General features: G+C 40.4%; 1 protein-coding gene across 1 annotated transcript; it reads left to right on the forward strand.

Moving 5' to 3' along the window:
- The first annotated feature begins 5,254 nt into the window (after nt 1-5,254).
- On the forward strand, nt 5,255-26,678 carry ifngr1 (interferon gamma receptor 1). The gene is made up of 7 exons (XM_085790959.1): nt 5,255-5,354; nt 14,525-14,645; nt 16,878-17,062; nt 17,599-17,750; nt 23,424-23,592; nt 24,575-24,714; nt 26,355-26,678. The coding sequence occupies exons 1-7, from the start codon at nt 5,291-5,293 to the stop codon at nt 26,676-26,678; spliced, it is 1,155 nt and encodes a 384-aa protein (XP_085647085.1). The 5' UTR covers nt 5,255-5,290.
- The last annotated feature ends 974 nt before the right edge of the window (nt 26,679-27,652 follow it).

Here is a 27,652-nt window from a genome sequence, read left to right on the forward strand (position 1 = left end):
CAGGTTGTGTCTCGGGCTTCGCTCTCTCCCTCTTTTTTTTGGCCATCGGATTCGGACCAAGTCGGGTCCAGGCTTCAGCACCGTGCCGCTGTTGGTGGACAACTCCCCGTCCTACTGTGCTGTGATCACAGGCTTGAGCAGCCGTCCAATCGACACGCGGATAAGCATCGCGCACACCAATCAGAGAGCCTATCGATGAGAGCCAAAGCTTGCTTTAAAATTTTTTTTATTTATTTTGCCAAATCGCTTGATTTTGGCGTGAGAATTGTTTGAGTGGCGTGAGAGCGTGAGACAGGACCTAAAAGCGTGTGACACACGCCAGATGCGTGAGAGTTGGCAACCCTGGTTTAGACATGGTGACGGGCAGCAGAGGTCAGTAACAACAAGCTAACTGGCTAATAGACGTTGGTTAGCATTTGATGATTAATGTAATCTTTATTTGTAATTAGCCTACAAATTATTTTATTTCTGTTCTCTTGTGATGCTTTCACCAAGTCAAACTCTTGTGTCACAGTCACTTTAAAGGGACAACGACGAGTTTGTATCTGGTTATAAAAAAGTCTCATATTAATGTGGATGAATCTACGTTACCACTTGTTAATGGCTCCATTTTCGATAACTATATCGTTTTGTCTCTATCGTTATTTTGTTATTATTAGTGGTGGTGGAAATGCTGGGCGAGCCGACCAGCGTTTCCTTACTTTCAGTTTTGCTGACGCTGCCCGGCGAGTCATGAGAATAACGCCACCGAATCTCCGTTTATGGTCGGAACTACGACGGTATGTGATCGTCTTCCAACCTCTGACTTTCATTAGTTAAGTTAAGTTAATTTATTTGGTCCCACAGGAAATTTGTGCTGGACATACATCAATAAAAAAACATTCTTGGCAAGACGTCTGCCGTGCACCGGTCCAAGAATTTCACTGTGCGCACAGAGGCTCATGGGTAATGTTGTGTGAAAACACTTCGCTTTCCGAAACCCCTCGTTGTCCCTTTAAAGGGGGAATGCAAGTCTGATTGCTTTCCCTCTGTGTTGCTAACCCTCCTCTCCTCCATGTGCATTTGTTTTCAATGAAGCCGCAAAAGTGTGAGTGCAGGAGGAGGAGGAGGAGGAAAAGGACCGTGGTGTCAGACGGGGCGGTGGGATTAGCCTACCCACGGTTCCATCAGTGGTGTCATGACAACTCCGGCTCTTCCCATGATGCTTTGCTCCTGCACCTCCGTGTGCTCGAACCCGGTCCTCATATTATTTCTGCACACTCAGCTGGCCACGTGAGGAGTAATTACAGCCGCCGTCTGTGCAGCTGCAGGCCGCTGTAATCCTGCAGAGACAAATCCAACCCCCCCACCCCCCACCCCCCAACCCCGCTCCCCCCGCCGAGCGGCGAGCTTCCCGCTGGGCCGCATCCAGACAGATGTTCAACCTGACAGCTGGAATGTGGATGTTTCTCTGATCCAGATTGGTCAGGACAGGAACAACATCTGGACACCGGAGCAGGCGGCGGTGGCGCTTCCCAGGCTTTTTAGTTTAATTAAAGGGATTGTAAGTTCACCCAAAATTAAAATTTCTCACTCATTATCTCCTCCCCCTCATGTGGACTAAGGGCTGGGAGAAGTTTCAGAGTCCTCCGTGGCTTCTCTGAGTTACAGGGGGTCTCGGCGTAGCAGTGCATGTCCATATGACGGTTGCAAATGGATACCAACTGTCTTCGTAACAAAAAGACACACCAAAAAACATCCAAATACCTCCATGCTGCTCGTATGTAATGTCCGTCTTGTATTGAAGCCCCGAAATGCAAAATCATCCCAAAAAAAATTAAATAAGTCTATATTTCAAGCTTGTTTTGTAGCGGAAGCTTCTCGAAGCTCCTCCGAAGAGGAGTTTCGAGAAGCTTGGAGGTATTGGAGGTAAAATATTGATTATTGATCTTGAAATTTATATTATACTATGATCTGTCCTTTCATTTCATATTGTAATATTATTTGGGCAAGTACTTTCAAGAGCTCCCTCAACTGTATTCTCACCTTACAAAAATGATTCATCAAAAATCATAACATTTTCTCACAAATTCACTAGATCCACACCCCTGTTTCAATCCCTGAGTATTCTTCCTATTTTTTTTGCTGTAGGCTAAATACTTTTCAAATATGTATCTTTGTTTATCAATCCATTCACAAGTTACTTCCGATCTGTTTCCAAACTGTATTTCAGTTCAATTCCCAGATTGATAATTTCAATACTAGGTTAGCAAGTAATCTTCATCCCACTTGTTTCAAATCTACTTTCTCTCAGTTCTCAATTAGATTTAGAGGTCCGCACTTTTTTTCTTTTTTAAGACACAAGTAATTCACTTTTTTTTGGCCCAGTTGAGCAATGCATAAACCACCTATTTTCACCACACAACATTGCTTTTCTAATTGTTTTATGTTGTTCTTCACATTACTGTAAATTTAATTTTTTATGTTGAATGTTTATCTTTAGGAGGACGGAAGCCCTTGGGTTTTTTTTTTTTTGTTTCTTTTGCGTATTTGCTTTATCTACTGTATACATTGTATGTTTTTTTTGTTCTACTTTTTTTTTGTTCTATATCTTTCATGTGCAAATAAATAGAATAAAATAAAATAATTAAGAAGATCAATAGAGACATAGGCCTACTAGAAGTTTCCATTTGCATCTTGTCCCTGATGATCCAAGTAACATTATGCCTATCAGTATTTGTGGTCATGGCCTTTTTAGGCTTCCGTACCAAATGAAAAAACATGGTTTTATCTGTAAAGTCAATTTTCAGATCAAAATAAAAACGCCACCGGTCACTGACACACTGGAAATAATTTATCTTTGGATTAAGAATTTACAGACACTAACATCTGGTTTATATAAGCAAAAAGAGTGAAACTAGTGTTTTTACCCGTATTCACCATGAATACACCACAGTTTTACCTAGAAAAAAAAAGTGAAACCATGTCTGCAGCTTGTCTCTAACTGAAGGAAACTGATTCTGACTGAAACAATAAACGAGTTCAGTTTCAATGATTCATAAAAACACAAAACTGTAATTCACGTGAAGTTGTGAATGCATCGCTGTCCCCCTCCTCTGTGGATGCAGCTAATTTAAAATAAAAAAACAACTCTCCCCTCCGGTTGTTGTGATCTGTTGCCGAGGCTGCTGTGTTTTTGTCACCGTGGCAACAGCATCCAACTTGCAGCAGAGTGAGGAGCAAAGCCTCTTATGGGATTAGAGCTGCCGTCTTTTACTGGGTCAGACACTGAAATAATTACTGAAACAGAACTTTATATCACTAACTGGTCGGCTCATGTCCTGGCTCACGTGACCACAAGAGATTTATTTAGTTTATTATTTATAACAGAATCATTTAACGTGCATTTAAAAAATAAAACACATAGATATACACAAAATAAACATATAAACTGGATTCAAGCCACTGCTGTCAAAACTATATAAATGTGGTATCATGGTTTGAACACCAGGGGGCGACAAAGCTCATTTCCCGCCAACGTCATCATAACCACGCCCACTTTCACCAAAACCACGCCCACTGACCATATTTGGAGGTTTAAAAAAAAAAGGATATTGCCTTCATCTCTCTTTATATCTATGGGTCTTAGCCTGAATATTAACGGTGAAGTAATAAATCATTTCAAATGGAAGAAAAATGCTTCATCTTTTGCTGTGGTTTGTAAATATTTTTTATTTTATTTTATTTTATTTTATTTTATTCTATTTTATGTGGGCCTATTCTTATTTTTATTTTTTAATTATGTCCTGTGTTATTTTTGTTTTGCTTTATTTAATATATATATATATACAGCATATTTATTATCATGGGCTTTGTATTGTTTTTATTTATTCTACTCTCAATGCACTACTTTTTACTATTTTATGTCTTGCTGTTGAATGATTGTTTGTTTATTGTGCAGCTGAGAAACTGAATTTCCTTCAGGATAAATAAAGTATCTATCTATCTATCTATCTATCTATCTATCTATCTATCTATCTATCTATCTATCTATCTATCTATCTATCTATCTATCTATCTATCTATCTATCTATCTATCTATCTATCTATATGTGTGTGTGTTTTTGTCTGTTTTCATTTCTAAAACATTGTATTTTATATTGTTTATGAATCCACCTCACTGCAAAAACTCAAAATCTTACCAAGAATTTGTCTTATGTCCAGTCAAAACAAATCTCATTCTACTTAAAATAAGACTCATCACATTACATAAAAGTAGCTTGTTTTTAGACACTTTTTACTTCTTTCAAGCAGATTTTCACTTACAGTAAAATAATCTGATAGTGGGGCAAGTTTTTCTTTCTTATTACAAGCACAAAAAAAACGTGCTCTCACTGGCAGATTTTTCTACTTATTTTGAGTGACAAGTAGTTTGAAACAAGTGAAAATGATCTAAAAACAAGTACGAGTCTTATTTTAAGTGGAAAGAGATTATAGTTTTGACTACAAATGAGACATTTTGACAAGAAATAAGACAAATATTCTTGGAAAGATTTTGAGTTTTTGTCATCACATTACTGTAGTAAGTAGCTTGTTTTTAGACACTTTTTACATCTTTCAAGCAGATTTTCACTTAAAATAATAAGTTTTTCTTTTTTATTACAAGCACAAAAAAAACGTGCTTTCACTGGCAGATTTTTCTACTTATATTTTGAGTGAAAATTTGTTTGAAACAAGTGAAAATTATCTAAAAACAAGTTAATTTTTCTTCAGTCTTATTTGTCTCTTAAGTGGAAAGAGATTATAGTTTTGACTAGAAATGAGACATTTTGACAAGAAATAAGACAAATATTCTTGGAAAGATTTTGAGTTAGATTTTATTCTCATCAAATTCAAGAAACTTTTATTTTGAAAAGACACCGTGTGAATGTGAGCGTCCTGCTGACGTCATCCAGGTGTTTCCCAGAGTCAAACAACAGGTTTCTCAGTCAGTCACACACACACAAACACACACGCACCGCACGCACCGGAGGAGGATGTGTAACGACTGATCTTAGGTCTGTGACTAATCACCGACAGACAGACTCACTGGTTTTCTAGACTATTGTGTTGTTTCTGTTGTGTGAAGGTGAAAGGGAACTCCTCCTTCTCCTTCTGTGTGAGGACGCAGCGAGTTCCGTGATGGAGCTGCTGTTCCGCTTCGTGTTGGGGCAGTTGTTGGGGCAGTTGTTGGGGTAGTTTTCGGCCTCTGGACACTTGAAGTCGGTCAGAAGAGGAGGAGGAAGAGGAGGAAGAGAAGGAATCAGCGGTCATGGTGCCCCGCGGTGCGTTCACGGTCCCTCTGCTGCTGGTCTTCGCTGTTTCTGCCATCACCGGTGAGTAAATGATTATTATTCCTCAATAAAATTAGCCTAGATATTGTTTTTTCTTTTCCTTTTTCTTTTAAAAATTACATACAAGAGTTACCCCTATTATGTAGCCCAGAGCTAAAGTTATTCTAATTATGCTGTAGGCCTATATGTCATTTAGAAGATTAAAACAGATTAATTGTAGAGTTGTAGTTAACCCTATAATGAATGAAAAGTGTAATATTTAAATGTATAACGCAGTATGAATCAGTCAGAGTCCCTCAGCTTCATGGTCCACTGGGTTTTCTCTGGTGTTTGGGTGAAAAACAATAAACAGACGGAGGGAAAAAATATATAATTGAGCTTTTAAAACAAGGTAAAAATGTGACAGGTCAGGGAGCTGGATAGAGATAGAATTGAATTTCAATTGACATTTTTACACCAAAAAGAAGAAAAAAAGAAGTGGAAAATAAGTTTTAATAATATAAAAATGTTAGCAATAAGTTCCTCACAATGAAAACTTGCAATAGGAAAGGGTAAAAAAGGAAAAAGGAGAAACATTCATAGTAAATGAGAATTCACTGTAACAAGTTGCAACACAGTTTTACTGGAAGAGCTGTGATTGTGACGCATGGAGGGACTGGAGCGTAGAAATATGTCTGTGTGTATGTGTGTGTGTGTGTGTGTGTGTGTGTGTGTGTGTGTGTGTGTGTGTGTGTGTGTGTGTGTGTGTGTGTGTGTGTGTGGGTGGTGAGACAGCAGGAAGTGTGATTGCCCAGAGTACAAACTGGCCCATTGCCATAATCCCTATAGTCATTATAGCAGTAGGTTTGTTACCTTTGACTGTCGGTGCAAGCTATTTTTAGAACGGCGGAGCAGAGCCGTGAGCTGCTCAGAGCTACGCTACGGAGGCTCATTATGGGATTTCTTGGTTTCCCTCATCAAACTCATCAAATACACAATCCAACAACTCCACAACGCTCTGGTGGACAAGTTGTGAGCTGCACATTCACCACGCTATGAGATAATAACACAACGTTACCACACAGAGTTGTTTTAGAGGGAAATTCATGCAAAACCGCTGATACGCGTTGCCTTCAGGGACAGTTTTTCATCAAGCAGTCTCTGCATTTCCCTCTAAAACAACTCTGTCTGGTAACGTTGTGTTATTATCTCATAGCGTGGTGAATGTGCAGCTCACAACTTGTCTCTGAGCAGCTCACGGCTCTGCTCCGCCGTTCTAAAAACAGCTTGCACCGGCAATTAAAGGCAACGAACCTACTGCTATGACTATAGGGATTATGACAATGGGCCAATTTGCTACAATGTTGAACTATCCCTTTAAAGAAAAGACACGTTCAAAGACACGAACGAGCTGCAAATTCAGAAAAAACAACTTCATCAGTTTGACACAACAGGAAGTGTTTCTGGAGGACACGATAAAGTGAGGGACCAGTCTTTTAGCCTTTGCCCGGTCCTTCACTTTATTGTCTGGTCCCTCACTTTACTGACTGGTCCCTCACTTTATCACGTCCCCAGACTGGTCCCTCACTTTATCGTGTCTGGCCCCTCACTTTATTGACCGGTCCCTCACTTTATCGTGTCTGGCCCCTCACTTTATTGACCGGTCCCTCACTTTATTGACTGGTCCCTCACTTTATTATGTCCCCTGACCGGTCCCTCACTTTATTGACCGGTCCCTCACTTTATTGTGTCTGGTCCCTCACTTTATTGACCGGTCCCTCACTTTATTGTGTCCCCAGACCGGCCCCTCACTTTATTGACCGGTCCCTCACTTTATTGACTGGTCCCTCACTTTATTATGTCCCCTGACTGGTCCCTCACTTTATTATGTCCCCTGACCGGTCCCTCACTTTATTGACTGGTCCCTCACTTTATTATGTCCCCTGACTGGTCCCTCGCTTTATTGACCGGTCCCTCACTCACTTTATTATGTCCCCAGACCTGTCCCTCACTTTATTGACTGGTCCCTCACTTTATCACGTCCCCAGACTGGTCCCTCACTTTATCGTGTCTGGCCCCTCACTTTATTGACCGGTCCCTCACTTTATTATGTCCCCTGACCGGTCCCTCACTTTATTGACCGGTCCCTCACTTTATTGTGTCTGGTCCCTCACTTTATTGACTGGTCCCTCACTTTATTGTGTCCCCAGACCGGCCCCTCACTTTATTATGTCCCCTGACCGGTCCCTCACTTTATTGACTGGTCCCTCACTTTATTATGTCCCCTGACTGGTCCTCACTTTATTATGTCCCCAGACTGGTCCCTCGCTTTATTGACCGGTCCCTCACTTTATTATGTCCCCTGACTGGTCCCTCGCTTTATTGACCGGTCCCTCACTCACTTTATTATGTCCCCAGACCGGTCCCTTACTTTATTGACCGGTCCCTCACTCACTTTATTATGTCCCCTGACCGGTCCCTCACTTTATTATGTCCCCAGACCTGTCCCTCGCTTTATTGACCGGTCCCTCACTTTATTATGTCCCCTGACCGGTCCCTCACTTTATTGTGTCTGGTCCCTCACTTTATTATGTCCCCTGACTGGTCCCTCACTTTATTATGTCCCCTGACCGGTCCCTCACTTTATTGTGTCTGGTCCCTCACTTTATTATGTCCCCAGACTGGTCCGTCACTTTATTATGTCCCCTGACTGGTCCCTCACTTTACTGACTGGTCCCTCACTTTATTATGTCCCCGGACCGGTCCCTCACTTTACTGACTGGTCCCTCACTTTATTATGTCTCCTGACTGGTCCCTCACTTTACTGACTGGTCCCTCACTTTATTATGTCCCCTGACTGGTCCCTCACTTTACTGACCGGTCCCTCACTTTATTATGTCCCCTGACTGGTCCCTCGCTTTATTGACCGGTCCCTCACTTTATTATGTCCCCAGACCGGTCCCTCACTTTATTGACCGGTCCCTCACTCACTTTATTATGTCCCCAGACCGGTCCCTCACTTTATTGACCGGTCCCTCACTCACTTTATTATGTCCTCAGACCGGTCCCTCACTTTATTGACCGGTCCCTCACTCACTTTATTATGTCCCCAGACCGGTCCCTCACTTTATTGACCGGTCCCTCACTCACTTTATTATGTCCCCTGACTGGTCCCTCACTTTATTGACCGGTCCCTCACTCACTTTATTATGTCCCCTGACCGGTCCCTCACTTTATTGACCGGTCCCTCAGGACCTTTACTTCGAGTGGAGACGATGACATCATCATCATCATCATCATTCTCTTCTTGTTCTTGTTTCTCTCTTTTTTTTTTTTTTTTTTCAGGACGTTTTTCACTGGAACTGTCTGGTTCTGCTCTGTTTCTGACTCACCGTCTGTGTGTGTGTGTGTGTGTGTGTGTGTGTGTGTCTGTGTGTGTGTGTGTGTGTGTCTGTGTGTGTCTGTGTATGTGTGTGTGTGTGTGTGTGTGTGTGTGTGTGTGTGTGTGTGTGTGTGTGTTTTGTCGTTACCCGGTCAGAGGAAGTTGCGTTGCTGCTGTGTAAATGATGATGAAAGTCTCAGGAGATTTGTTCATTTATTCATTCATGTTCAGGGCGTTTTCTCTCTCTCTCTGTCTTTCCCTTTTAATCTGGAACCTGCTGAGTCACTTCATTGTTTCTTTAAAAAGAAGTGGGGGGGGGGGGGTCGCCGGTTCGATTCCTGGACGTGTTGAGTCAAAATGAAAGAGATGGAGAGTTCCTGTGTGTGTGTGTGTGTTGTGGTTTCTGAGCGGTCAGTGAACGTCACCTCAGCTCTGATTTCCCCTGCTGCTCGGCCACTCAGAGGTCAAAGGTCAAAGGTCAAAGCAAAGCAGCGTGTCAATGATCTACGGGTGTTTGTTTTATTATTATTACTACTACCCGATGGCAGCCGACGAGCAGTGACCCTTGTGTCAGTCAGATTGATACCTACGTACCTGTGGAAAAACAATAAAGATAAAAACACTGTAGATCATTAATGTGGACAAAAGTTTGTGGACACTCTCTACACTGCAAAAATTCAAAATCTTACCAAGAATATTTGTCTTATTTCTAGTCAAAATGTCATTTCTAGTCAAAATAAATCTCATTATACTTCAAATAAGACTCATCACATTTAAAAAAAAGTAGCTTGTTTTCAGACACTTTTTACTTTTTTCAAGCAAATTTTCCACTTTAAATAAGTAGAAAAATCTGACAGTGGATCAAGTTTTTCTTTCTTATTACAAGCACAAAAATCTTGCTTTCACTGGCAGATTTTTCTACTTAGTTTGAAACAAGTGAAAACTGTCTGAAAAGGTTAATTTTTAGGTGATGAGTCTTATTTTAAGTGGAAAGAGTTTAGTTTTGACTAAAGTTGAGACATTCTGACAAGAAAGAAGTCAAATATTCTTGGAAAGATTTTGAGTTTTTGCAGTGTAGTGTCTTTGATGACTTGACTTTGATGAACAACTTCAATTTTTATCGACTGTCTCTCCCAGTTTGATGTGGACAATATGTTTTATTTAATATTTATATCTTATATTATACATAAATGTTAAAGTTAAAGGGATACGCCAACATTTTTTTTCGTGTCTTGCCTCACTCCCGAGTCCATGACCAGCAGATAGACACCATCCTTTCGACTGTGCGTACAGTAACAAGGGAGATAGAGCCGTATCGCCCGTAATTAGCTTAGCTCAAACACTGGAAGTGTATAGGTAGTGTTAGCCTGCCTCCTACCCGAGCTGAAATCAGCAGTCAGAAGCTGATTTCATTTTAGCTCTAAACTCTGTAAATATATCACTTTATCCACATTTCAAACATGTTTAGGCAAGAAAGTAGCCGTTTAGATCAGCAGTGTGTCGTTAATTTGTCTAAATACCAGCTGTTTACTATTTTGTTCGGACGGCGCTACTCAAGCTAGCCGTTGTGACCAACGCACTTCCGGTTACTTTCACAAAATAATACACCCGTTGCCCTTTACATACAGAAAACCATGACGATAGAATTTGTGCTTTTACGTTGAAATAGGAAGCTAACCTACCCTCGATGTAGCTAGCTTGAACCAAAATAAAGCGTCTTTGCTTGAACCCTCCGTTTTGACCGATCTCGTCCCGTTAGCGGCATTTGACCGCTCAAGATGCCTTACCGGAGAGTTTTGTCAGCTCTGAGACGAAGATCGGCCCGCCGGTTTCCCTTTAGAGTTGCTGAAGAGTTTCTCTGATGACTTAAGGTGGAGGCAGGCTAACACTACCCATACACTTCCAGTGTTTGAGCTAAGCCAGAGCGATAGATATAACATATCTATTATGTTATATCTATCGCTCTGAGCTAAGCTAATTACGGGCGATACGGCTCTATCTCCATGGTTACTGCACACACAGTCGAATGGATGGTGTCTATCTGCTGGTCATGGACTCGGGAGTGAGGCAAGTTTGTGACTGACTACAACAATTTTCTTTCTTGCTTTTTTTTTTAGTGTTTCTTAAAGCCAGAAGGTTGGCATTTTGAATAAAAATTCAGACCACACCACAAAATATGGGTCTTTTTATTCTGCATGTTCCAACGCTAAAGCATCTTCCTATGGTTCAGTATGAACAAAAAAAAACAGTGTCAGTGGTGTGGGTCCTAACATTGGAGATAAAGATAATAAAAGATAATATTGATTGTGAATGGAAGGCTTCAGATTGTATCCATGTAATTCCAGGAAGACGGTTGAACCTTTTAATCAATAGTAACTATCATCCCCACCCTGTCAGCCATTGTTTGACTAGTTGTACCAGCATGGTGGTTTGAAATAAACATCGATGAAATGACTCACAATTCAAACTTCAACAGTATCACAACTAATCAAAATATAGACTTGGTCCAAAAGATTATAGTTTCTTTCCTAAAAAAAAAAAAAAAAAGTTTTTTGGCTGTGAAACCTACAGTACACGCTCTTCACACAGCCATGCAAATTCACATGCCAGTTCAGGGAGGGAGTGGTTACGCATGAATGATACCGATCACAAAACTCTGATGTTATCTCTTATTGGTGAAACCAGTGGCGCTGGTTTTCTCCCCTAATTAAAACTCTAGTAGTTGTTCAAGAGCTCAAGTGTTCATTCAGGTGCATAAGACCTGAGGATGTGAGAGTGTGTGTGCGTGTGTGTGTGTGTGTGTGTGTGTGTGTGTGTGTGTGTGTGATAAAAGACAGAAACGATGTGATGGATGTTGATATCGGTAGAAACACGACGGGACACAACAGTCTGAACGTGTCGCTCTGATCTGATCTGAGGTCAGAGTCCAGAGACAACTGGACTTTATGTAAATGAGTTCAAGTCTGACAAGGAGGAGGAGTTCTGGTCCAGATGTTTGGTTTTTTATTCTTTTTAATTTATTTCGAACATGTAAAACAAAATAAGGCAAGATTTCAGTTTGTTCTTCCGTCTTTAAATAACATAAACAGGTTGAAGAACATTAAATTGGAAACAAAAACACTAAAGCATAATCATATGTATTCAAAAAGGAATGAGAAGAAGCTTAAGTACTTATTGAATCCCACCCCTTTTTCACAAATCATAAATAAATCGATCACTTGTCCCACTGGTCTTTATTACATCGTTTGTGTTAGGAAAAGAAAAGAAAAAACGTAAAACAATGTAGGCTATTTGTAAACAACTTATTCTGAGCTACTGAGCGACAGCTTTCATTTGTATGCGGTTGTGATTAGACTTCGGTAAATACGTATTTATGAAAGCAATATTTGATTTTTGCTAATAAAAAGCCAAATAAGCTACATACTGTCCCTTTAAGAGTGAATTTCAAATTAAAAGTCAGAAAAACATTATAAACAGTGGGGGAAATCAGTATAATTCTAAAAAATCCTAATTTCACTTGATCAAATGGGGAAAAAAATCAATTTTTAAAACATTTTTCTTCCCTGTACCTTTCCAGAGTAGGGATGTCACAATAATAGATTTTTTTTGGTACGATTATTGTCAGAGAAATAATCACGGTATTACGATTATTATGCATTAATTAATTTCACAATACTATTAATGTGTAAAATCAAATATAGTAAAAACATACATTACTAATTCTAAAATATTTTAAATCTCTATTCAAATATGACCAATTATTAATCCGCCAGGGGAAGTGTTTGAAATATTCAAGTCATTAATTGTCATCGATACCAAATGTTTAAGTTAATTTTAATCTTTTTTTATTTAAATTACAAATGACACTCTAGCATTTAAATTCCTACCAATTCAATTCTACGTTACATTAGGTAAATGGACCAGTATCTGTGCATTCACCTTTACTTTGGCGCCACATCTGGCGACACGGTTCATACATCATCTATTTTTGGAAAGTGACAACGGTATTTAGGAATCTTTACGATCAATTAATTGTGGTGTTTAATACCGCGATTAATTGTGAAAACAAGTAATTGTGACATCCCTATTCCAGAGTCATGTTTTTGTACTTCATTTTGAACTGGTCCATGTTCCATGTGACATGTTCTGTGTGATCAGGGTTGAACTTTAAGACTGATTGGGTGAAGTTCAGCAGGAATGCAGCAGAACCTGTTGAGTTCTGCTTCACATCCTCCTTCCTTTCGTTACTTCCTCGTAGCTGCAGCGCCGTGGCCGCTGTGCCTCCTATCCGTCGTATCAATGCTTCGCCCTTTGTCCCACATGACACCTGACTGAGGGCGTGTTGTGGAAAGTTTCCACCGTTCTCGTCAACACGATTCATTTTCCTGCCTGGGTGAAGGTGGAGCTCGTCTGATTCACCGCGTTATAAACAATCAGATTAATCACTGAAAAAATTTCCCCAGTGAAGTTCATGTTGACTCTGCCAGCTCGACCAGTCCCACCAGTATCACCAGTACCAGCTGAAACTGTTTTGTTTCACACTGTGGTTGGTTGATATACACTGCAAAAACTCAAAATCTTACCAAGAATATTTGTCTTATTTCTATAGTCAAAATGCCATTTCTAGTCAAAAAAAATCTAATTATAACAAATATAATAAGTATATTTATACATATACATAACATAGTTATACATACATAGTTATACATAAAAAAGTAGCTTGTTTTTAGACACTTTTTACTTCTTTCAAGCAGATTTTCACTTGAAATAAGTAGAAAAATCTGATAGTGGAGCAAGTTTTTCTTTCTTATTACAAGCACAAAAAACTTGCTTTCACTGGCAGATTTTTCTACTTATTTCAAGTGAAAATAGGCTTGAAAGAAGTAAAAAGTGTCTAAAAACAAGTTAATTTTTAGGTGATGAGTCTTATTTTAAGTGGAAAGAGTTTAGTTTTGACTAGAAATTAGACATTTTGACAAGAAATAAGACAAATATTCTTGGAAAGGTTTTGAGTTTTTGCAGTGTAAAGAAACAGACCTCAGCAGGTTACAGAAAAAAAACAAAGACTTTCACTCTCAACTAGGGATGTCACAATTACTTGTTTTCACAATTAATCGCGGTATTAAACGCCACAATTAATTGATCGCAAAGATTCCTAAATACCGTCACTTTACAAAAATAGATTATGTATAAACCGTGTCGGCAGATGTGGCGCCAAAGTAAAGGTGAATGCACAGACACTGGTCCATTTACCTCACGTAGCATTGAATTGGTAGGAATTTAAATGCTAGAGTGTCATTTGTAATAAAAAAAAAAGATTAAAATTAACTTAAACATTTGGTATCGATGACAATTAATGACTTGAATAATTCAAACACTTCCCCTGGCAGATTAATAATTGGTCATATGTGAATAGAGATTTAAAATATTTTATAATTAGTAATGTATGTTTTTACTATATTTGATTTTACACATTAATAGTATTGTGAAATGAATTAATGCAAAATAATCGTAATACCGCGTGATTATTTCTCTGACAATAATTGTACCAAAAAAAATCTATTATCGTGACATCCCTACTCTCAACACATCCAGCGTCTTTAATAATCAATAATTGGTTTTGTTTATGAAAAGTCAGAATGTCTCACAGTTTTTAGGAGATGAGCTGAGCTAAATGAAGTTAAGTCGAACTAAGATAAGCAGAGCAGAGTAATGTAAATTAAGTAAAGTAGGCCTAAATTGAACTAAAGTGAAGCAAAGTGAAGTGAAGTGGTGTCATGTACTGTAAAGCAAAAGCTACAAAAACATCCCATAATAATCGCCTGTGTTGTGTTTCTAGGTGTTTTTTCAGTTCCTGCTCCAGAAAATGTGACTTTGAGCTGCAACAACCTGAAAACCAGAGTGAGCTGGGAGTACGGAGACCGAGAGGCAGAAACCGTCTTCAACGTCACCATCGTCTCCTCTGCCATCACGTAAAGATTCAACTCATACTCTATCACATCACATCCATTTAGTCTTTTGTCCTTTTTTAGCTTTTGTGTATCTTGTGTGTTTTCCTTTTTAAACAAAAATATGTTTAAAAAAGGGGGAAAGAAGCATGAAATGAAAAACACTGTAGGCTACTTATAATTTGTTGTATATTTGAATCAGCTATTAAGAAAAAAATAATGACCGTTTCAAATGAGAATATGTGTTCAAACGTTTTGCTTCATGGCAACATCACTAAGTTGTACATAAAAACACATCATATACAGTCATGAGAACATGAAACATTAAAACACAACAGCATCATTTTGATCCTATTAGAAAACACACAGAAGAATAATGTGATAATCTATTGGAAACACATAGAATACAACAATAGAAAAAAAATACATAAATTACAAAAAAAATACAATAATAGAATTGTATATTAGGCAAATGTATCTTATAAAAAAAATACTAGAAACATAACAAATAACCACTATAAGATAAAATACATAGTGATATAATTATTGAAGAAAATGACAAATAACCATGAGTCTTGATTTGATTGATTTTAAAAAATGGAACAGTAAATATTCATGAACATTAAAAATGTATAGCCTGTATATGAGATTATAGCCCATTGGCTAGTTTCCATCTCTTGTTCCATTGGCGGGTACAGTAGCTGTTATTGGATAAAAAAAAAGAAGAATCAACTACTTTTAAGGCTTGCTCATACACATTTTCAGTGGACTTGTTTTACATGCTGTTGCCCAAGTTGTTATGCAACAGGACATGTGTAACAATCATTGCATCAAAATATAACTTGACTGACTCCAGGATTTTAAGTTGTTCCTAATAAATCTAAAAATTGCACAGGCTAAATTTCACCTGTTGTTTGACATGTAACCATGAGTCAAGAATGACTCCTAAATGTTTAAGATTTTGTACTACCTCCCTCTTGAACAACAATGTTGGGATAACTATCAATATTTGTACATGCAATAGTTCATACAGTCTTGTATAAGTTAAGGTGTAAAGTGAGAACACTCAGGCCAGGTATACATGTGACTCATCATGGCCGCTGTCAGATCTTGTGCAGCTTGCGTTTTGCGTTTGCATAATTAGATTAGATTAGATTCAACTTTATTGTCGCAAGTAGGCTACAAGGCAACAAAATGCAGATTGCACCTAGCCAGAGTGCATGAGCAGTAATAAATAGCACAGTGACCCGTTCTATCAAAATGAGTCGGATGTCGCAACGTTCTATTTTTAGATAATCAGCTGATAACGTGGAAAACCCATAGAAAATAAAAAAAAAACATTTACAATTTACCCTAATTACAAAGCAATGACATTCAAAAACAATCTCCCAAAGTTTCACAGTCCAGATAATTAAGAAAAGGCACGTAGCCTAAATGATGATTAAAGTCGACTTGCAACTTAAACCCTCTGAATGAGTGCTGCTTCGGTGCAAAACATGAAATATCTTCTGAACCGTTCATGATAGAGACGAGCTGTAAACTGCATCTGAATCGCGGGATTCTCCGCTTTCCGACGGTCATTGAATGGTGCCTCTATGACGAGAAGGGAAGGGTAAGAAACGGATGCTAAACCGAGTAGCATCGACACTAACAGAGCGTAGCATCGACGCTAACAGAGCGTAGCATCGATGCTAACAGAGCGTAGCAACGATGCTGAACCGAACGTAGCAACGTCACAATGCTTGCACATGTTTTACAAAACGTCAACAAAACATGACAACTTCTGAACCGTTTGTGATAGAGACGAGCTGTAAAAAGCATCTGAATTGTGAGATTCTCTGCTTTCCGAGGGTCATTGAATGCTGCCTCTATGACAACAAGGGACCGTATAGGGAGCGTGTAATCACGTGGTACAGGAACAGATGCCAGAGTCACTGGAAAAAACTTTAACTGCAATTTTCTCAGGTTTTAGAACGAAATAAAGAGAGTGAAAGATCATAATTCAAATGGCCACATCTCAAAAACTATCAAATGTATGACTTTAACTAGGGTATCATTTTAAAGCTTATTTTCTAATCTTTTCACTGATACCAAAACCTCAGCTTTCTCAAAATTTGGGTCACTGTGACTCATTTTGATTTATTAGGTCACATATAACATACAGGACTGCATCATCAGCATACAACAACATCCTGTTCATGTAAAAGTTCATCTTTAAGATGTGTTTGATGACTCTTGAATGTTTCCTGTGTGCAGACAAAATGAGGAGCACAACACCTCGGCGCTCCACTTCGACCTCAGCTCCTTCGTCTGGGAGTCGCAGCTGCACGCCACGGCCTACCACTCCGTCAACGTGATGGCCATACGGGGAGGACAACGGTCCAAACCGGTCACGTCCAACTCGCTCAGCTTCAACAGGCTCACGCCCGCTCATGTCAAATGTGAGTGATGTGTTTACTTTATTTTATAAACTTCACTTTTTTGAGAACGAATCAATAAACAGATCCATTGTTTAAGTTTAAGATAAGAGTCAAACTCAGGAATTATGTTTTGTTTCTTTGAATGTATTCATTCTCCTGTCAGAACCATTTAGTGAACATTAAGAGTGAATTTCAAATTAAAAGTCCGAAAACATTATAAACAGTGGGGAAAATAAGTATTTGATAAAATAATTTGTTGCATATATTCATTCTGGATTTTTTTTGGGGGGGGAATATCCTGTCTCTCTCTGTTAAAATTAATTTACCATAAAAACTATAGACCGCCCATTTCTTTGTGGGGGAGCGAACTTAAAATATCAGCACAAGATCAAATACTTATTTTCCCCACTTTATAATAAAGGAATACTTCACTCTATATCATAATAATTCACCAATTGTCTACTCACCGTCAAGGCCGCGCAGAGTCATCAAAACACTTTCTGGTAACGTATTTTCATACCTATCAATGTCGTGATGTTGTGTGTGTGCGTGTGCAGGTTTGTTGGATTTCCCTCCGGTGAATCTGACGCTGAGCGAGTCGGGTCGAACCGTCAGTTTTGAAAACCCGTTCTCCTTCTACGAGGAGCTGAGAGGAGCCGACCGGCAGCAGGACGCCTCCTTGGAGTTCATCGTCTCCTTCAACGGCAACGTGAGTCAGAACCACACACTGAACAACTCTCCATCCATCCTACAGGCCGACAGAAGTTTCTGGTGATCCGTAAACAATGGAGAAGTGGCCAGCAGCTATCTTCTGTCTGCGTCTGTCACCAGCGTAGATCTGCCCCTGGACTGCAGGCTTCTGAATTGAATTGAAATCTTTATTTCGAATATGCATGAAACAAAACTTAAACAAAATCTCCTTGATCAGAGAGAAAAAAAAAAGAAGAGTTTTACAAAGTATAAAATAAAAAGTATATATTAAAGCAGATATCACTGGCACGGCCGTTTCGGCTAATGCTGCGTTCAAGGCAGGCTTTTGAAACCGTAAGTTACAGCTTCAAGTCACAACTACGACTTGGTAGCGTTCCAGGTAACCCGTAGCTCGTGTTTTTACCGTCCTGTTGTCTGTGAAAGTTCCCTATAACGGCCACTCGTAACTTCCGACCCGTGAACTCGTACCAGATCGAACTGGTATGACTTCACAGGAAGGAAAAACACAAAGTACGAGTTTCCTTGAACGCACCATGAGTTAGCAGCCCCCGCCCTTGTCAGGCATCAATTGGTCCTCGTGCTACGTCACCACATTCACGCGCATCCCTTGGCTGCACACACAGCCCTTCATGCCGTTCTCTCTCCTCATTGGATAACACTTGTATCCCACAAGGAAAATTTTCCCCTCGGGTTACAGCAGAGCAGAGTGACGGAGAGACTCGTGTTTAGGCTGAAATACTTCATGTAAGTGATTGCTGACGGAAAATAGGACTATTTAGGACTTATATTAACAAAAACATTCCACTGATATCTGCTTTAAATGAAACAACATCAAAATGCAAACAAACAAAAGGACAACATGTTCGAAAAGGAGTAGGAAGAAACTAGAAAATTTCCTCTGGGGAAATTTTGAAAGGGCCACGGGGCTACTGCCGGTTTTGCCATCTCTGTCAACATGGGAATCAAACCCACGATCTTAAGGTCAAGACAGAGCTGATCAGACACATGATCATCTTTCTATAAGCACTGATATGGAGGAGCTGTAACCACATTAGGTTACCTGTGTGTGTGTGTGTGTCTGTGTGAGTGAGAGAGAGAGAGGAGAGCTCTACAAGGAAATACTATAAATACAGTGGGTACTAGTTTCATTTGGACGGTTTCACGCGAGATTCACGCGTGAGTCACGGGAGGCTCACGCGGATTTTTTGTGGAGGAGTAATTGTGTTTTCACCAGAAGCTGCAATGTGCCCAAACAACCGCCAGGTGGCATCTGTGAGCAGCAGATCGCCTCTATAAGACAGCAGCACGGAGCAGTGAACACGAATGAGGAATGCAATATAATAATAATACAGTATAGTTTTTCAATGAGAAAAATGTAACGACGGCAGCTATACGTCTCACTCTCTTTTATCGATCCTCTAGTCAGCTCCAAACACACCCATCTGCACCGCGATTAGGCCTACGGACCACAGCGTGGTTTTCCACACAGCAGTTAATTAACTCAGTGGGTGATGCTGCCGGTGTGTTTTTAAAATGAGCCAACTACTGTACAGTAGTGTTCATTCCCCACCTTGTTTGACTGAGAGTGTAGCTGGATGATTTCTCATGAATGAATGGGCAATAGCCTATGTCACTTTCGGGCTGGGCGATAAAACAGGATATCCTGAAATAACTTTCCCTCGATAGAAATAGGCTACAAGATGTGTGGATATAGGTTTCATTCATCCATGTTTTGACAGACAACACAAACAACCAGTGGCAGGGACGGACTGGCCATAGGGCAATATGGGCAAATACCACAGCAGCCGCGACCGAAGATGCAGCCGTGCTGATGTGACCGCAAAAAAAAAAGTCAGTCGGGGTCAGCTGGTTTACAGCCGGCCGACTCTGAAACACTCGAGACACAATAAGATTAGTAACGCAAGAAAGGTATAGAGCAGCTCTCACTATAAGCAAAGATTTTATTTCAGTCTGGGATGCCAACGTGCAGTTTTAGTGAACAATGCATTTTCTCTTATCATCATTATTATGATCACTGATAGGCTACAGCCTATATGTGCGGCTATATATACCGTATGTGTGTGTTTGTGTAATGCAGGGGTGCTTTAAAAAAAACACAGTTGTCTGGACAGCAGCATTTTTCTCACAACCGACCTCAAAAGCGAGGGCAGGTCCGCCGAAGCATCATTCCGGGTGTTATCTTTGTTGTTACTTTGTTGCCGCTCCACAGAGCACATGGCTACTTAATTATGCACGTGCTGACCATATATGGTTGTGCTGTGCTGAGGCATTCTGGGGGTGGAGTATGAGGTGTGTTCATGTCCGCACCATTCTTGGGTCCGGTGTGATTATCAATGGAATATTGCGGAGAGTTGTGCGTACGCACAGCTTGATCAGTGTTTCCCACAGAATAAATAAATAAATAAATGTGTCCACGTCTCACGTGTTTACATGCGGTGCGCCCGCACGCGAGAGAGGCGGCAGGTTGAGAGGCTGACTGGCGGAGACGAGAGCTGGTGAAACGCTAGCATGGTTATTTAAAACACCATCTCTGATCTCTGCCTGCACATAGACAGACACAGGTTCACTACAGACAGGGGCGCACGGCAAATGCAGCTGCAGCGCTATTAACTCATTGAGTGCCGCGCTCCTTTCCAAAGTTTTAGTCAAGTGTACCGGCAAATTAGACCATATTTGACTTTTTATTTTAGAGCCATAGTGTATTCTATATTATTGCCACCAACACATACTGTAGCTCATTTGAAAGGTTTAACTTTATCCTTCAAATGGCCACAAACCGTTTGTTTCTACGTGCCTCCGTTCCTGAGAAAAGTCAAGCTAAACATGGCTGGGTTTCACCAAAATCCCTCCTTTTTTTCTAGAAAAGGAGATAGAGCGTCTTTTATGAAAGGTGCGCTGTTTGTGTCTGTCGCTCTTCAGACACTCGCATTTCTGGATCAAAGGGCTCGTATAAGATAAATATACACAACAATTGTTGTTCTATTCACAAAACCACCATCGGGGGCGGGGGGGGGCGCCACTAAACAGCAATAACACAGACGCACCGTGCCGTGTCACAGCCTCTCGCCGCGGAACGTGAGGGTCTGTCGGCCACAGCGGCTCGCGAACACCGGTCCCGCCGGTGGTCGCGGTCCGTCTGTGGTACGGGTCGGTGGTGCCGGTCTGCTTTGACCCAGAGACCATCAGATTTTACCGCGGGAGGACTTTGGGGAGGACACGGTGTTGCTCCAGATGAAGACCGGGCGGGACAGTGGGCTGAGAGCTTCCTGGTTCAGCTCCCAGCTGCTGCAGCCTCGCGGGTGAGAGCGGAGCAGCAGCGGAGCAGCTGCGCTGCATCTGCATGCAGAACTCCGTTTGCAGAAGCTGAGTTATGATAAAAAACTTCCAGATCATGAGCTGTCATGTGACTTTGATCGTCATCTATTTCAGTTCTCCTCGTCGTAGAGTCCCCAAATTTACATATAATGTGTATTAAAGTGTCTATTTTCATAATTTAAAAAAAAAAGCAAAAAACGAAAAATTTCGTTTTTGGCACTCAACGCATGGGAACGAAAAACGAGAAATTACGTGGTTGGCACTCAATGAGTTAAACTAGAGCAACAGCAACTCTCATATTTAAATTGTGTTTTATATTGATTTCATATATTTCACTGATTGCAATTAGGCTATAGAATGCTAGTGTGTGTTTTATTGAAAGCGAGGCTAGGTGAAAATCGCTACAGTGGGGTTTATATGCAGCGGTCTGTAGGACCAGCTTATAGACACATCAGCGACACATTAGCACCTTCATTTATCTCTGATCAATAGGTGTGCTTGTGGATACTTCACTCAAGTAGGCTACAGCCCTGCCCCCCACAGAACTTCACACAGCTGTTCAGTCAGCTTAGAAAAACCGGTTCTTACAGTAGCTACCTCTCCTCACACTTTTCATAAGCCGGAGGACAAAACTAGGCTTCATTGTTTCGTTTCATTTCGTTAAGTGAAAATCATCTCTGAATTATGGAATTAAAAATAAAATAGGCCTATCTTTAAAAAGCCTTAAGCCTAATTGCATTATTTTTATTCAAATGTGACTGAGACCTTTATCTACCTAAACAGAGGGTAACATGAATAAATATCCTGTTTTGTATTTTTCTGGAAACTGTTACATTATGTAACGTGACCGCGGCACTCTCTCCCCCCTCTCTCCCTCCCGAATTGGGCATATTATGATAAATATAACTGTAGATGAAAACAATAATTGAAGAAAAAAATAAGCTATTGTCGGTCCGAGGTATAAATGCCCAGAAATCGAATGTTTCATTTGTGTAAGTTGTAAGCTTCAGAAACCATCACACATGGAAAAGTCACGGACTGAGAGACCTGTAGTTTTAATGTAAACAAAGTCATTTACGTAAGAAAAACACAAACGTCTGTGTGAGACCATCTGGGTGGTTCTAGTGTTAACATTAGCCTAATGAAGAATGAAGAAAACACGTTACAAATGAACTATGACCGAATTGACAGCAGAAACAGTGTGCATTTATCTCAAGGAAATTTAAATCGAATGCAACTGTAACTTGTAACTGTAACATGAGAGGTGAAACGTCTTCCTAGACAAATAACCAAGTCCAGTTGCATTCGATTTAAATTTCCTTGAGATAACTATGACCGGGAGTCCGGGACAAACGAGAATATTCCCAGGCTTAGTGCATGTGCACACGCTGGCCGGAGTCAACTCGCAACAATGTAGCTTTCCCTCGATTAAAGTAGTTCTGTCATCTCCCACTTTGTACCGGATAAGAGACAGCACCCGACAGATATGCTAAATGTTTGGATGCAACAAAGTCACTGTTAACAAAATCAGCATCTAATCTGTCCCTTCAAGAGCAGCTGCTGACAGATGTGCATTATTGCTCCGCTCGTGAGTCCAGCAGCATCGGGTCCAGGCTGCTGGCACGGACGTAGCGATCGTCTATGAGTGGATTGTTACATTCACCAGAACTTGCAGAACTCAAACTACTCAAACTTGGAGCCACCCAGCCAGGCTACAGGAGGGGGACCCCCAAAAGGCTGAGAACCACTGATCCTGTTGAACGTAGGCTACTGTAACCACTGTGAAACAATAAAAAAACAACATTGATCTGATTGACCGGCGTAGCGGTCCCTCTCTCCATCCACTCTCTAGCTCTCTCGACCACAGCTGCAAATGAAGTACCTATGGCCTATGAACAGCGCCACTCTCCATTGCAGCTACGTTGTGGTCAAACGTGGAATTATCCCAAAATCTTTTGAGCTGCATCTCAGTACGATGCTTCCACCTAGTGGCTACAGTGTGACCTACAATTTCACGCAACGCGTGAATCACGCGTTACGTGAGGGAAACGTCCAAATGAAACTAGTACCCACTGTAGTAGTAGCCTAATATTAGAAATAATATAAATTTTAAACATTATTTTGGGAGAAAAAAAAAGTTATCTGCACAAAACACATACCGAAACCGTACCGAGAACCGTGGCCAAAAACCGAGGTACGGGTACAGGTATTCCTGTTCTTTATGTGTGTTTTGAAAACAATCACGTCATCATGACAACACGTCATCATGATAATGACGTGTAATAACGACATGCAATGTGAACAAACTGAAGTTAATTGTCTGTGTTGTGTTCAGGAACTCTCTGAGTCCGTCAGCTGTGCTCCGTCTCAGCCGATCTGCAGATACGACCTGTCGTCCACTGAGAACACGGACGAGTGCGTCGTGTTGGAAGGACGCTTGAAGCTCGGGAATCATTATGTGGATTTCAAACAGACTGAACGCGTCTGTCCCACATTACCTCCAGGTCAGTGAACGCCTCAGACTCGTCTGTTAACAGGAAGTGGAAAAATAAAGTGTGGAGGAAGAAGAAGTTAAAAACCAAGTTCTCTGTCCTTAAAGGGACAGTTCAGGTTTTTTTTTTTTTGACGAGATGTTTAAGTACAGTAACGATCAAACTGTGTTCCACAGCTGTGAACGCTCATGGAACTGTCCAATAATAATCCAGGGTAGAATAGAGATTAAAGTGTTAACCGACTTTAAGGGGATAGTTCAACATTTTGGCAAATTGGCCCATTGCCATAATCCCTATAGTCATAGCAGTGGGTTCGTTACCTTTAATTGTCGGTGCAAGCTATTTTTAGAATGGCGGAGCAGAGCTGCGAGCTGCTCAGAGCTACGCTACGGAGGCTCATTATGGGATTTCTTGGTTTCCCTCATCAAACTCATCAAATACACAATCCAACAACTCCACAACGCTCTGGTGGACAAGTTGTGACCTGCACATTCACCACGCTATGAGATAATAACACAACGTTACCACACAGAGTTGTTTTAGAGGGAAATTCATGCAAAACCACTGATGCACGTTGCCTTCAGGGACAGTTTTTCATCAACAGTCTCTGTATTTCCCTCTAAAACAACTCTGTGTGGTAACGTTGTGTTATTATCTCATAGCGTGGTGAATGTGCAGCTCACAACTTGTCCACCAGAGCGTTGTGGAGTTGTTGGATTGTGTATTTGATGAGTTTGATGAGGGAAACCAAGAAATCCCATAATGAGCCTCCGTAGCGTAGCTCTGAGCAGCTCACGGCTCTGCTCCGCCGTTCTAAAAACAGCTTGCACCGACAATTAAAGGTAACGAACCTACTGCTATGACTATAGGGATTATGGCAATGGGCCAATTTGTCAAAATGTTGAACTATCCCTTTACCTCCATGCTCACATTTCCTGTCGATCTCTGTACAAGAATAAGTAACTTTGATAAATCTTTTTTTTTTTTTTTTCAGCGGACCACTCGGTGGTGTTGGCGGTGACGCTGTCGGTGCTGCTTTGTGTTTTTATCGTCGCAATGGCAGTGATAGTGAAGTGCGTCCTGAACGAAAAAGCTCACGTGAATGACACGCCAATACCGGGAACTCTGCTGGTGGTGAGGACAAACATGATCAGAAACAAAAACCAAAACATTATCTTTGACGTTGTTGTTCATCAAGAAAGAAAGAAAGAAAGAAAGAAAAAGACGGAGAAATTGGGTAGAAACAAAGAAAGAAGGAATGAAGAAAAAAGACAGAGAAAGGGGATAGAAATTAATAAAGAAAGAAAGAAAGAAAGAAAGAAAGAAAGGAGTAAAAAGACAGAAATAGGGGAAGAAAGAAGAAAAAGAGAGAGGGGGATGATAGATAGAAAGAGGTAGATAGAGAAGGGTAGAAAGAAAGAAAAAGATGGAGAAATTGGGTAGAAACAAAGAAAGAAGGAAGGAAGAAAAAAGACAGAGAAAGGGGATAGAAATTAATAAAGAAAGAAAGAAAGAAAGAAAGAAAGAAAGAAAGAAAGAAAGAAAGAAAGAAAGAAAGAAAGAAAGAAAGGAGTAAAAAGACAGAAATAGGGGAAGAAAGAAGAAAAAGAGAGAGGGGGATGATAGATAGAAAGAGGTAGATAGAGAAGGGTAGAAAGAAAGAAAGAAAGAAAGAAAAAGATGGAGAAATTGGGTAGAAACAAAGAAAGAAGGAAGGAAGAAAAAAGACAGAGAAAGGGGATAGAAATTAATAAAGAAAGAAAGAAAGAAAGAAAGAAAGAAAGAAAGAAAGGAGTAAAAAGACAGAAATAGAGGAAGAAAGAAGAAAAAGAGAGGGGATGATAGATAGAAAGAGGTAGATGGATAAAGATAGAGAGGGAAAGAAAGAAAGAAAGAAAGAAAGAAAGAAGAAAAAGGGAGAAAAAAGAGACAGAGGGTTTGAAAGAAAGAGATAGATAGATAGATAGATAGATAGATAGATAGATAGATAGATAGATACTGTAGATAGATAGATAGATAGATAGATAGATAGATAGATAGATAGATAGATAGATAGATAGATAGATAGATAGATAGATAGATAGATAGATAGATAGATAGATAGATATAGATAGATAGATAGATAGATAGATAGATAGATAGATATAGATAGATAGAGATACTGTAGGTAGATACTAGATAGATAGATAGATAGATAGATACTGTAGACAGACAGACAGACAGACAGACAGACAGACAGACAGACAGACAGACAGATAGATAGATAGATACTGTAGATAGATTGATAGATAGATAGATAGATACTGTAGACAGACAGACAGACAGACAGACAGATAGATAGATAGATAGATAGATAGATAGATAGATAGATAGATAGATAGATAGATAGATAGATAGATAGATAGATAGATAGATAGATAGATAGATAGATAGATAGATAGATAGATAGATATAGATAGATAGAGATACTGTAGGTAGATACTAGATAGATAGATAGATAGATAGATACTGTAGACAGACAGACAGACAGACAGACAGACAGACAGACAGACAGACAGACAGACAGACAGACAGACAGACAGACAGACAGATAGATAGATAGATACTGTAGATAGATTGATAGATAGATAGATAGATACTGTAGACAGACAGACAGACAGACAGACAGATAGATAGATAGATAGATAGATAGATAGATAGATAGATAGATAGATAGATAGATAGATAGATAGATTTGTTGTTCATCTTTTTGTTTTCTCTCATCTCAATTAAAGCACAACAGCGGGCAGAGGACGGGGATGACGGGGACGTACAAGCTCCAGAGTGAAGAGACTTCCCAGCTGATGTGCACGCCCCGGGAGAGGGACGACGCGGACCGCGAGGACTTCTGTCGGAGCGGCGCCTCGGTCAGCAGCAGCGGGGATCTGGACCCACAGGACGAGGACTCCATGAAGACAGAAAGTGTTCACATTGAAGACGACGAGGAAGAGGAGGAGGAAGAGGAAGACGAGTACGAGATTAGGGACGAACCGGGAGGCTACGACCGTCCACATGTGATGGACATGGGCGACGGGGACATGGTCCAAGGATACAAGTAGAGCTGACGGAGACCGACGAGCGTTTATCTCTGGATTGGATCGGATGAACCTCATGAACTTTGACGCTTCCTCAGACATTTTTTATTTTATTTTATTTTTTAACGCTGCGTTCACAGACACGGATGATTGTCTCAGGGAATCGGACCAACGATCTGCCTGTGTGGACCTTTAAGTCTTCAGACTGTCTTTAGAAGGAGCCGCTGCTGCTGCTTTAAAGGGGATAAGTTCAACATTTTGGCAAATTGGCCGGGAACCCTGTTGGTGGTGAGGACAAACATGATCAGAAACAAAAACAAAAACATTATCTTTGACTTTGTTGTTCATCTTTGTTGTTTATCAAGAAAGAAAGAAAGAAAGAAAAAGACGGAGAAATTGGGTAGAAACAAAGAAAGAAGGAAGGAAGAAAAAAGACAGAGAAAGGGGATAGAAATTAATAAAGAAAGAAAGAAAGGAGTAAAAAGGCAGAAATAGGGGTGAAAGAAAGAAAGAAAGAAGAAAAAGAGAGAAAAAAGAGACAGAACTTTGACGTTTCCTCAGACTTTTTTTAATTTAATTTTTTAACGCTGCATTCACAGACAGTGATGATTGTCTTTAGAAGGAGCTGCTGCTGCTGCTTCAAAGGGATAGTTCAACATTTTGTCAAATTATTGGCCCATTGCCATAATCCCTATAGTCATAGCAGTAGGTTCGTTACCTTTAATTGTCGGTGCAAGCTATTTTTAGAACGGCGGAGCAGAGCCGTGAGCTGCTCAGAGCTACGCTACGGAGGCTCATTATGGGATTTCTTGGTTTCTTCTCATCAAACTCATCAAATACACAATCCAACAACTCCACAACGCTCTGGTGGACAAGTTGTGAGCTGCACATTCACCACGCTATGAGATAATAACACAACGTTACCACACAGAGTTGTTTTAGAGGGAAATTCATGCAAAACCAGCTGATGCGCGTTGCCTTCAGGGACAGTTTTTCAT

This window comes from Trachurus japonicus, chromosome 1, assembly GCF_045865225.1.
Source record: "Trachurus japonicus isolate A0001 chromosome 1, Traja_1.0".
Lineage (NCBI taxonomy): Eukaryota > Metazoa > Chordata > Actinopteri > Carangiformes > Carangidae > Trachurus > Trachurus japonicus.